This window comes from Tinamus guttatus, unplaced genomic scaffold, assembly GCF_059628265.1.
Source record: "Tinamus guttatus ecotype Peru unplaced genomic scaffold, ASM5962826v1 Tinamus_guttatus_pri_ptg000327l, whole genome shotgun sequence".
In the NCBI taxonomy this organism is placed as follows: domain Eukaryota; kingdom Metazoa; phylum Chordata; class Aves; order Tinamiformes; family Tinamidae; genus Tinamus; species Tinamus guttatus.
Window position 1 is genome coordinate 7,841,053 of NW_028288861.1, and position 11,395 is coordinate 7,852,447.

Genomic DNA, 11,395 nt, shown 5'->3' on the forward strand with positions numbered 1-11,395 from the left:
CTCTGCTAGAAACGTTGTAGCTGATAAGATGATCATGTAATTGATAATAAGGGGAAAAAAAGACTATTGTGGCTCTCTCTGAAATTAGTGAATTTCTTATGTTATACCTGAGGTTCAGGGTGGGACTGGGTTAAACTTGTGACGAGATGTTTAGGGGAGAATCACACACAAGGAGCGGCAGGGATAACGGTGGGCCAAGAAAGCCCGAGCATAAGTGCAGGGAGAGGACAGAGGAGACAGCGGGTCTGATGGTGTGCGAAGAGGCTCCTGTCCGGCCAAGCCTGTTCGCTGCTGTCTGCCCCATCTCCTCCTCCAACTCCGCTTCTGTCTGTGCTGTGCGTGAGCGACAGAGGCCGGTCTGCCCGCCCCGCACCCAAGGCGCGCGGAGCGCCCCGTCCTACCTGGGGGCGCACAAGGAGCGAGTCCCGGAGGAGCCGCCCGCCGCGGGGCGGGGGTGCTCGCTGCCTTCGCCGGGGGCGCTCGCTGCCTTCGCCGGGGGCGGGAGCCCCGGGGGCGGCGGCGGCCCCGCCGCGTCTCCCCCGCGCGAGGCTGCGGCCGGGGGCGCCCGGACAAGGGAGCGCCGGGAGGGCGGGGCTGGCGGCGCCGCTACGGCCGCGCCGCGCTGGGCCCGCCCCTCTCTTGCGTCACGGCCCAAGCGGCCAATCAAGGCTCCAGGGCAGACCGGGCTTCGGCGCCGCTCGTGGTCTCCTAGGGAACGGGGCGGCCGCGCGCCGCCGTTGCCATGGCTTCCCGGAGCCTCTTCCGTGCGGGCGCCCGCTGCGTCACTTCCGCAGCGATGGCGGCCGCGTGCGGGCGGGCGCTGCTGTCGCCGCTGCGGGGGCGGCCCCGCGCGCGGGTCCCGGCCCGGGCGGCCGCCGCCGCCACCGCCGCTGCCGCGGCGCCACCGCCGCTCTACGACGTGGTGGTGTCGGGCGGCGGGCTGGTGGGCAGCGCCATGGCCGCCGCGCTGGGTAAGGGCGGCTCGGGCCCTGCTGCGCGGGCTCTCCGCGGAAACGCGCTGTGCGGCTCGGTGCAAGCGGGGCGAAAGCGGGGCCCTGCGGGGGAGTGTGGCACTAAAGCGGGTCCTTGTTCCTTCTAGGGCACGATATCCATTTCCGCGGTAAGAGAATTGCTCTACTGGAGGCTGGAGCCAGGAAGGAGCCCGGCCGCTTGCCGGCTGCGTACAGCAACAGGGTGAGCTCCATCTCGCCCGGCTCCGCAGCGCTCCTGGGCAGTAAGTACAGCTGCTGCTTCCTTCTGCGTCTTTATCTGCCAGTTTGAGCTGGTTTTAACTGGTTTACATCTGGCCCCTTTGAGGCTTGCCTTCATCCTAAATGTACCCAATTATTTGATATTTTCTATTAGCATTATGTGCTGAATTGAGAGAATTGTTTGAGGCTTGTTTAGTGAGCAGGTATCCGCATTCTGATATGTTTGTTACATAAGTCTGTGACACCAGGCCTAAAGTCCCAAGCTGCTCTCCCTCACACCTCAAATGCACTGTTCACAACATGGGTTTGTGTTTTCCACATCCTCAGTGTCCTGAAGGAGCTCCCTTTTCCTGGTGGGTTGTCTTTTCGAAGGCATGTTTGAACATTGATCCCTTATGGAGAAGGGAAAGTTCAGAACAAGGGTATTGCCATGAATTTGCCCTTCTGTTTTACTACTAGCTGCTGGAGCAGTGAGGACTGACCGCACACGTCACAGCGGTAACTCCTGGAAACCTGGCTTGGCTTTTCCACGGCTTTTGCATTAACAGCAAAACAATGTGATGCTGGAGCTGTAAACATATCCAGGCAGAGCTAGACAGTTGTGGAGTCCCAGCAAGAAGTTACTGCTGGTACCCGGGAGAGAGCTCAAAGCGAACATCAGGTTTTGGGAGGTCTCTGTCGCCTGTGTGCCTCTATCCCCATGCACTTCTCACCTTTCTTTTTCAGGTTTTGGTGCCTGGGATCATGTCTGCAGCCTGAGATTCAAATCGTTTCGACGAATGCAGGTGCCCTAATTACAGCTACAAATATGCTATGTGTCCGGCTAATTTTGAATTCTTAGCAATGCTTAGACTAATGATCCAAAGTTCATTACTTTGGCAAAGGCAGGTTGCGCTGCTAATGACTCCTGTTGCTTTTGGGGCAGGGGCAGCCTTCTCGGAAATGCATGTTCTCAAAGTGTGGGTGTTAGAGGCTGAAAGGTTGATTCCCAGTGGAAACTGCAGATATTGAGGCAGGGGAACTAATCAGGAAAAACATAAATAAAGTGTGTTTTGGGAGTAAAAGTAGGGTTATCTTTACATCCGTACTTCCTACTTCAGGAAGTACCAAAGATGAAAGACTTTCTTTTGTTTTTGCAATGAGTTTTTGGGATAGATGATAGATCATTTACGAAAGGAATTATGTGATGTGCCTAAACAGCTGGAAATGGGCAGTAGTTTGAGACATTTTTCTCTGGCTTGCCTGCTTACTTATGAAAGCCCTAAAATAGCAACTGTTGTTTACCATATAGCTTTATGTACTGTGTTGTATTTTTAATTCATAGGTGTGGGATGCTTGTTCGGAAGCCATGATCAGCTTTGAGAGGGACAACTTGGAGGACATGGGTTACATAGTGGAGAACGATGTCATTATGGCTGCGCTCACAAAACAGCTGGAGGTGGTAGCAGGTGATGGACAAACTCTTTAATACCTAAGTTCCTGCAGAGCTTTCCATGACGTCCCTTCCACTGATGCCAAGTGACAACAGGAGGAAAGAAAATCCGTGTAACAAGTAACTGAGACCCAGGCAGTTTCTCGAATGGTGGGAGGAGGGATCTGTCTTCTGGGACTGTGTTCGAGCTGTGTGGCCTGTGAGTGTCTCCAGAACGTTGTCTCACAAAACGCAGGCGTAACAAAAAGATGTGCAGTTCTCAGTTCTCCATCCAGCCTAGTCTTTGCAGGGGTGTGAGGTTGGCCAGATAAATTTTTTGGATGTCCTGGGAATTTTAATCTATTAGCTTGCCTTGAAGACACAGCTAGCCCTTTCCTTTGGCTGTGATATGTTCTTTATTTATGTCTGTATCGTGCCGTGACTGTGGTGCTTTGTGTTCCCTTCAGAGCGGGTGGAGGTTTTCTACAGGAGCAGAGCAGTGGGCTACACCTGGCCCCTTCCCCAGCATGGCTGTGACACGAGCCCCTGGGTCCAAATCGAGTTAGCTGATGGCCGCAGACTTCAGACGAAGCTGCTGGTAACTAAACATTTTATTTCTCTTGATCAGGCACCATCTGTTGCCCAAGTCCTCTCCACTGGATTTGGTTCTAGTTCTGTGTGTGCTGCTCCAGCCGCATGGAGGGTTTAAGTGGGGTGAGTGGCTGGCCCTGTCAGGGGTGCTCAGAGATACACAGCGCCTCACATTCTCTGGAACTGGGGGAAAAAGACTGTACTGAATGGGACAAGAGTAGGAAAGGCCATGTTTTATGTGCTTGGAAGAGTCTTTTTTAAATAAACAAAAATATGTCTGCATGCAGAGAGAGACTTCTGGGGTGGAACCCTGGCTTTCTTAGGAGCAGCTGGTGAAGCTGCCTTGTATCTTTGTTTTGCAGATTGGTGCAGACGGCCATAACTCCATGGTCCGGAAGGAAGCTGAAATTCTGAACATGGAGCATCAGTACGACCAGTCAGCTGTGGTGGCCACTCTTCACTTGTCTGAGGCGAGATTCTGCAAACCGGCTCTTTCCCGAGCAGCACAAGAGCCTAAAGAGGGGACACCTAATCATGAGTTCTTACCCGTCTCCTTGCTTCTTCCTGCTCTAGGCCACAGACAATAACGTAGCTTGGCAGAGGTTCCTTCCCACAGGGCCAATTGCGCTTCTCCCGGTAAGATACCTAGTGACCTCTGCATTTCTTACTAAAAAAGAACAGGCTAAAAAGTCCTTTGCTTCTGTGTGTACCTTGCTACGTTGGTTCTGTCCTTTAAGAGTTTACCTTATACTTTTCATTTATAACTTTTGATTTCGCCCCTGCCATCTCATTTTGTCTGTGGTGTTTCCCAGTTGTAGCAATGTGGGCTGGAAAAGTGATGTGCAGGTGGATTGATGGGGGTAGAGGATTGGGGAAGTTCTTGTGTTGGGTGGGGATTTTGTTTCCTTTTCTCTTGATCCTGACCCTTGAGGTTTTCTTCACTAGCTCTCTGACACTGCCAGCTCTCTGGTTTGGTCTACATCACACGAACATGCCTCAGAACTCCTCGCTATGGATGAGGAACGTTTTGTTGACAGCATCAACTCGGCCTTTGTGAGTATCAGCCTTGTGGTAAATATGAGACCAACTTTGCTGCAATTATGAGAAATACGATGGAATCCTACAGTGTAAAAAAACTGCAGTGGGAGAGGTGGATTCTCAAGTTCCTTCCTATGGAGAGGGTGATATTGGAAAGGCACTCAGCAAAGAAAGGACGATCCTTTATAATTGAATTAAGCTAGTTCCAAAAGTCACAGTAGAAGACAGTATATTCTCATATCTAGTTTTGTCTGAGTGGTTGATGTTCAGTATTTGGAGCTAGCTCAGATTCTTCTGTACATCCAGTTTGGGGCAATATCTAAAGCTTTATTTCTTTGGCTTCAGTGGAGCAACATAAACCATACTGATTTCATTGACGCTGCTGGGGCCATGTTTCGATCTGCTGTTTCAGTCCTGAGGCCTTCGGGCACTGCCGTCCGCCAGCTGCCCCCAAGCGTTGCCAAAGTAGATCCCGAAAGCCGAGCTCTGTTTCCTCTTGGAGTGGGGCACGCGACGCAGTATGTGCAGCACCGTGTGGCCCTCATCGGGTAAGGTCCCCTGGAGCCTTCGCGCGAGCGAGCGGTGCAGGCGTTAGTAGAGCACGTCTGGTGCTGCTGCCACTTTTGGTTCCTTTCCCATTTAACACATCGGGTAGTTAGACAAACATTCCTGATTTCAGTTTGACATTATCCAGGACCAGTTCGTATAATTTGCTTGTGTGAACAAAGTCCTGTTATAGCTATCAGTCCCTTGCGTGCTTTTGATGTAAACTGGGAGGTAGTAATTTTCCTTTTCTGGATGGTTCAGTCCAGCAGAATAATCCGGTATCTTGTGATGAAACTCTGTTTCCCCAAACAACCAAGCAGCCATTTTCTGTACCAGTTGGAGTTTTCACTTTTCTTTAACACAAAGGACAAAACTTACAGATTATTCCTGATGGAATGTCATGGGCTCTTGTGCAGTGGTCTACAGAGAAGGGAAAATAGCTCATCTTTTTTACTCTAAGGTTGCATGGGCTTTTTTTTTTTTTTTAGGTCCCATCACTGTGCTACACTGGTAGCTTACAGCAACCATTGGATGTCATCGTGTATGTCAGATACCACCTTGTTAGCCTCTGCTTCATGCCTTGTTAATGGACAAGAGCATGTTCTTATGCTTTATGCTCAAATTTCAGCTTGTTTCTCCGACTTTAAATCCCTCGTCAGTGAGTCTGGCCTTGTCCTTTGCCCATTAGCCTGCACGTGACAGAATCTTTCCATCGATGCCCTATTTCTCACTTGTGTTGATGATGTCTGCTCATTTGTGTTTATGAAATAGGCTCATGATGTTCTTCATGTTGTGACAGTGTCACTTACAAAAATATCAAGGCCTGTCCCATGCCTGATCTGGTTTCCTACAACTAGAGACACAGTTTCAGTGTGCAGGTGCTGGAGAAAGTGTATTCAGTGCTGCTGAAAGGTGCTGCTCATTGCACAGCAGGGGGAAGTGCTCTACCCATCCCCTCTGGAGCTTGTCAGCAAAGGAAATTAGAGACCATTCTGGCTTTCTGCAAGAAGGGATATAAATTTCTCTTGTCTTGCTCTAGGGATGCAGCACACAGAGTCCACCCACTTGCAGGACAAGGTGTGAACCTGGGCTTTGGTGATGTTGCGTGTTTAACACAGCACCTCAGCGCAGCAGCCTTTGACGGCAAAGACCTGGGTAAGGATCCAAGAGGGCCTAGCAGCAGCGAGATGGTTAGTGATCGTTAGTCTTCCAGGCATTTGCTGCTGCCATCAGGGTGAGGTTGCTTGTGTCTGAGCCATACGGTGGATAAGCTGCTCCCTTGTGTTTGAGTGGCACAGGCGCCTTTGAAACAAAACTGATCTCCACTGGTTGCGGACGCTTAGATTCTTGCATGCAGTGTCCAGCCCCAAAATGTCAAAGCTGCTAAAAGGAAAAATTAGTTCTGCTGGATGGCCAAGAGATGAGATGAAGGTAGCTAGCTGAGTGACGTCTTTATTAAGATGAACCATTTATCTATTCTCTGTGTTTCAGATGTCTGTGGAGACTGCGATATAGATAAGATGCACCATTGTTTGTGGCAGTTTAATTTCAATATGGGTACATATCTTTTCCAGGCTCCCTAAAACATCTATTGCAATTTGAGACAGCACGCCAGAGGCACAACGTCTCTTTGATGGCCGTGACTGACGTGCTGAAGCGGCTCTACTCCACAACGCTGGCTCCCGTGGTGCTGCTGAGGACGTGGGGGCTGCAAGTGACCAACGCGCTGCCTCCTCTCAAGGTAGGAGTCCGACGGCAGTGAGGGCCATGCAAAAAATGTCAAAATTACACTTTAAATTTCCACAAACTGATGAGGATTTTTTTTTGATGAAACATTTTGGTTGGAGATTGTGATCTTGTTCAAACGGAGGTTTTGTGTCTAGCATGAGCCTAAGGAATTCCTAAATAACTGGTGGCTGGATTGTTAGGGGTTTCTCCTACAGTACAGTACAGGGACAGGCTTGGGATTGGCGTGTCTATTCTCTGCATCCCAGTTGACAGTGAATTTTCTTTTTACCTCCCCTCTTTCTGGCTCATAAGGCATTTATTTGTATGCTGTAGAAACACTTTAGCAGGAGAAAGGGAGAGAGCCTTACTCCATTAATTAGTGTTCACAAAAAACAGGGATTAGAAATGGCCTGTTCTTCTCTGTCCACATTAAGGCACAAACTTCAGCTGTTTTAAGGAGAGGTAGTTTCTCATTAGCAGTGACAATTTGAATCCTTGAAGTGCATTCCAGAAATGCACTGTGGAAAAGCAATTCCATGGAAAACAGTGAAGACCAAGCTTGGAGCTGGTGTGCAGCTCCAATCAGTATCTGCTTCTTTGCTGTTTGTCTTGCTAAATTGTTCTCTGCTGGCTGCAGTGCCAGTCTCATGAAGGTTACCAGGGGAAAGCCATAGCAAGGAGGTTCAATCATGAACACAAATTCTTTTTTCCTGTTTGCAGCTTTGCTGCCTAATTTCCACACAGCTTTTACCAAATTGCTATGATTTCACAATATTTGTGAAGCCACCTGCTCTCAGAATGTGTAGGCACCCTCAAGTAAGACTCCTCAGTTCTGGATCTGACTTTTATTCCCCCAATCAAATGTTGCTCATCTTAGATGCAGCTGGTAAGTTTTCTTGGAGTCAGGTCACAGTAACACACAAGGTGAATGGAAGAGCAGTGATTTCCTCAGAGCTACCCCTGGAAAGGTGGCTGTCATGGGTGCACTAAAGGAGAGCAGTACGCTGCTGCTGCTGCAGGGCTCAGGGCTTATTTTCTGTTTTTTTTTTTTGTTTTTTTTTTTTTTTTTGTTTTTTTTTTTTTTTTTTGTTCAAAGCAGCAACTGCTGGGAGCACTGAGCCTCGTAGCAACCTTCAGGTTTGTTGCTGCTCTTGAAACAGAGGAATGCTGTGGCCAATGCTGTGGCTTCTTTACTACTATAGAGGGAGAGTTACTCTGCACATGACTAAAAAGGCTGAGAAAGAAGTCTTATCCATATGGGAAAGAGACTAGAGATGCTTTCTAGAGTATGTTTATTACCTACTTATACTTTCTTTTTCCTCCCCTTTTTAGGAGCAAATCATGGCTTTTGCCAGTAAGTGACCTCTTGTCATTTTGAAACTGCAGTTTGTCAGTGACTGCATTACCTCTCCAAGGACTATAAGCAACTTTAATCTTTGAAGGGTGTTATTTTTTATTTAACAATAAAAGTGAGGATTGAGCTGTGTTTTGCACTATCCACGAGTTTATACAGAATTTGTCTCCTCTGCTTGCTTTTCTCAAGAGGATGTGGGTTTTCCACCTAAGGCACCGTAATGTTTCCAGCTACTGAACCCTCTCTACGGATGCCTTTAACTTAGGCCTTTTGCATTGAAGGCTGAAGAGGAAAGAGCAGTTTATCTCATCTTTTAACATACGCAGTGCTGGGTGGGAGCTTTCTATTGCCAGCTGCAGCTTTTGCTGCTTAGCTGTGTTCAGTGTTTCCCCATCATGAGGGCTGAAGCTGTTAATATCACTGCTGTGTTCTTAACCACTTCCTGCATTGGGAAAGGGGGGACAGTTTATAGCAGAAGAGAGTCAACTCAAGACATCCCTTTAAAAAAATATATATGTACATATGTAAATAATCTGTCTGTTTCTTGTACTCTCTTCCCTCCTCCATTCTTTGTACTTTATTTAATAATAGAAAGTGTTTTTTGTGGAAGGGGCTGGCCTTAAGGGTTCTCCAATCCTATGAAGGAGAGGCAAGCCAACAATAACATTAGGAAAGAAAACTTCACCACATCTTGAGTATTGTTAAAAATGTTTTAATTACTAAAATAGACATTCGAGACATTCTGTCTTAGGTTTCAAACACCAGCCTTCTGTGGTAGACATTTGACTTGCACAACTTTAAGTAATGCTACCGAGCAAAATTTAGGTGAAGAGCTAGCCAGGATCAAGAATTAACATTACAAAAAATAATTAAATAGAAAGTTGGGACTGAAAGCCTTTCCTGTGTTTATTCAGTCACTCACATTAAGAAGCTCCTGTCAGTGACTGGCTAAAAGACCTTATGGAAAGGAGATTAAGGGGGGGGGGGGGGGGGGAAGGCAGGTGGAACGCTTCTCTTACAGAGCTGCTTAGTCTTTAGTTAAGATAATAAATAATCTCACTGCCCTAGGTAAGTGTGAGGACTTGACTGGCTTCTCTAGATCCTCAAACCGCCATGGGTAATTCAGATGTAAACAGGAGGGGCTCAATTCTACAGTTTCTTGCAACTTCAACTTGAGTTTTTCTTTTCCTCTAACTGCAGTTAAGGCCCCTCATTGATAGCAGCAGTTTTGCTTTAGTGCCTGAATGTGCCACTGACACATGAAGGCTTGAGCACTCACATTTGATGCAACTTTGGTACAGGAAAGCAGCTGCTCCCACCTCGAATTTACAATTCCAGAGTGTGAGGTGAAGAAGACAGAAAAGAAACATATGCTGCATGTCTTGTTCTAGTCCATCCTCCCCTCCACCAAAACCAAACCCTTAAGTATTCTTCCGGGCTAGTGTAGATGCAGGTGGCAGATACAACTCTGCTGCTTGTCCCTTACAGCCTTTCCTTCCTGCTCCACTTGCACCTCTCATTGCATGGTTTTTAGCCCCCAAGATCAAGTGAGAGAATGTGTCATAGCACTGGCTCAGACTGAAAGGCTTTTGGATTATTAACTTAGACAGTTCTCAGGAGTAACAGAGCTTTGCTGTTGACTACTGCATCCTACCTGTATTCTCTGGAAAAATAAAATAAAAAATAAAATTGTCTACTCAAGCCAAAATGGATACTTTGGCAGGAACCTTGCTGTGTAGAGCAGACCCTATACTAAACTTTGCTGAATACCAGGCAGAGCAATGGGAAAGCTTGTGGTTGCAGAGAGGCCAGCCTCCAGGGCAGCCGCACAACTGCCGCCTTTGGGTTTGTAAATAGAAGCTCCTAGCGAGGAGGACAGAAGTCTGGAGCGGCACAGAGGCAATTACCAGCATGAACCTCAAGACAGACTCTGGTAAGGAAGAAAAAAAGGTAGGATGCTTACTTGGTAAGTCAAAGAAAGAACCTGAATTTGCAGCAAGATGTCAGAGGTGGGACAAGTGCAGGTAGCTGCATCCCTTCCCCTTGAAATCCTGTTGCTGACTGAACTTCAAAACACACATGCTGCCCTTTAGTCCTATAAAAAAGGAAATAGAAGGAGGGTAGTTTAATAAACCACATAAAAATGGCACTGCTTACTCCAAGAAATGGACTAGCATTTACACTAAGGCAACTTAGTAGTTTTTAAATCCAGCTTGCAGTGAAGCTAGTGATTGGGTAGCCTTGAGTTTCACAAAAATGAGAAAGGTACTTTACAGGGTACATCTTAGGCATTTGCACTAAAAGGAACAAGATGTTCTTTACAAGATACCTGTGAATTAAAACTTCCCTTAGTCATATGGGCAGTAACAGCTTTAGTGCTCTCAAGATTGGGGCAAATTCATCTTTTAGTTGTATATTTCATGTTTAGTAGAATTTACTTTTTTTTTTTTTTTTTTTTTTGAATTCAATATAAGCAAGCTGCTGAGCTAGCAGCCAACTACTTCGTGGAGTAGAACAGTTGTCTCAACAGGTGTTCCCAGTCAGGACAACGGATTTGGAACCTCCAGGTATTCTAGAGGTCGTGCTGTTCTCCACAGCCAGAGAGAAATCGGAATCCTATTTGACAAGATGCTTTATTTAAAACTCTGTTCTCACTGCTTTATTTTTCCTATGCTTTAAAAGAGATGGAAAAGGTCACTTTAAAATATTACCTAAATAGGTTTATCCTATCCTGCCAGAAGTCCTGGGCTTGAGCAAGACGCTAAACAGCTGCAACCCCTACCTCAGATGCCCTGTTTCTACAGCCTTCCTGTAGGTATTAAAAATAGGTACATAGTGTGCATGGTCCAGTCAGCTTTTCTCCACACACTGTCACCTAATCTTGTTATGGGTTCCCTTCTGCTATGCTAAAGGGAAATTACAAGTTAACTTTACAGAGTAAAACAGATTAAGGGACTGAAGTTTCAAACATTAATATGAAAACAGCCATTTCTGGTTTTGTTCTCCTTTGCTGTTTCTGGTATTAGTTCATCTCACTCCCTCTTCTCATTGATTAAGCAAGTGAAAAGATACCTTCTCTTTCTGCACAGCTGCATATCCTAAGAAGAGCGCAGGAAGGGATGAGGCCAGGCTTCCCCCTGGGAAAACACCACCTCGGAGTGTTTTCAGACCCGCTGGCTGCAGTGTTTTAACAGCCCCCTGCTGCAGAAGGTTGTCCAGGCCGTGCAGTGCCTCTTCCCCTAATGCTGCTCCTGACCCTTTGGTGATGGGAATTAACTCAAGTTTTGTTGCGAATTCCCCAGAGGGCCTTAGGAGCACAAGTCCCAGGAAAGGAGGCTGTGGGAGCACCTTGCTGTGAAGTGAAACAAAACTGCCTCATGGCAAAGGAAGCCATTACATCAGCCTTTTCATCTGCCTGCACCCTTAATTTCCCTGTGGGTATAACAGGACGAGCACTTCTTCTGGCAGCAGTTCACATATCTGGCATTGCTCTCCTGTGCCAGCACAAATGTGTGC

At 47.3% G+C, this 11,395-nt stretch overlaps 1 protein-coding gene across 3 annotated transcripts in view; it reads left to right on the forward strand.

Moving 5' to 3' along the window:
• The first annotated feature begins 796 nt into the window (after positions 1 to 796).
• COQ6 (coenzyme Q6, monooxygenase) overlaps positions 797 to 11,395 on the forward strand; it is a 29,005-nt gene continuing 18,406 nt past the window's right edge. Inside the window, exons 1-12 of one of the 3 annotated variants that reach the window (XM_010227256.2) lie at positions 797 to 971; positions 1,100 to 1,234; positions 1,938 to 1,996; positions 2,536 to 2,659; positions 3,090 to 3,220; positions 3,576 to 3,683; positions 3,787 to 3,849; positions 4,159 to 4,266; positions 4,597 to 4,799; positions 5,837 to 5,952; positions 6,372 to 6,538; positions 7,858 to 8,005. In XM_010227256.2, the coding sequence (XP_010225558.2) occupies positions 797 to 971; positions 1,100 to 1,234; positions 1,938 to 1,996; positions 2,536 to 2,659; positions 3,090 to 3,220; positions 3,576 to 3,683; positions 3,787 to 3,849; positions 4,159 to 4,266; positions 4,597 to 4,799; positions 5,837 to 5,952; positions 6,372 to 6,538; positions 7,858 to 7,887 (1,419 nt within the window). In that variant the 3' untranslated portion in view covers positions 7,888 to 8,005. Of the gene's footprint in view, positions 972 to 1,099; positions 1,235 to 1,937; positions 1,997 to 2,535; positions 2,660 to 3,089; positions 3,221 to 3,575; positions 3,684 to 3,786; positions 3,850 to 4,158; positions 4,267 to 4,596; positions 4,800 to 5,836; positions 5,953 to 6,288; positions 6,539 to 7,857; positions 8,006 to 11,395 lie in introns of those variants that run through there. The other 2 variants (XM_088529256.1, XM_088529257.1) reach the window with 2 other exon arrangements.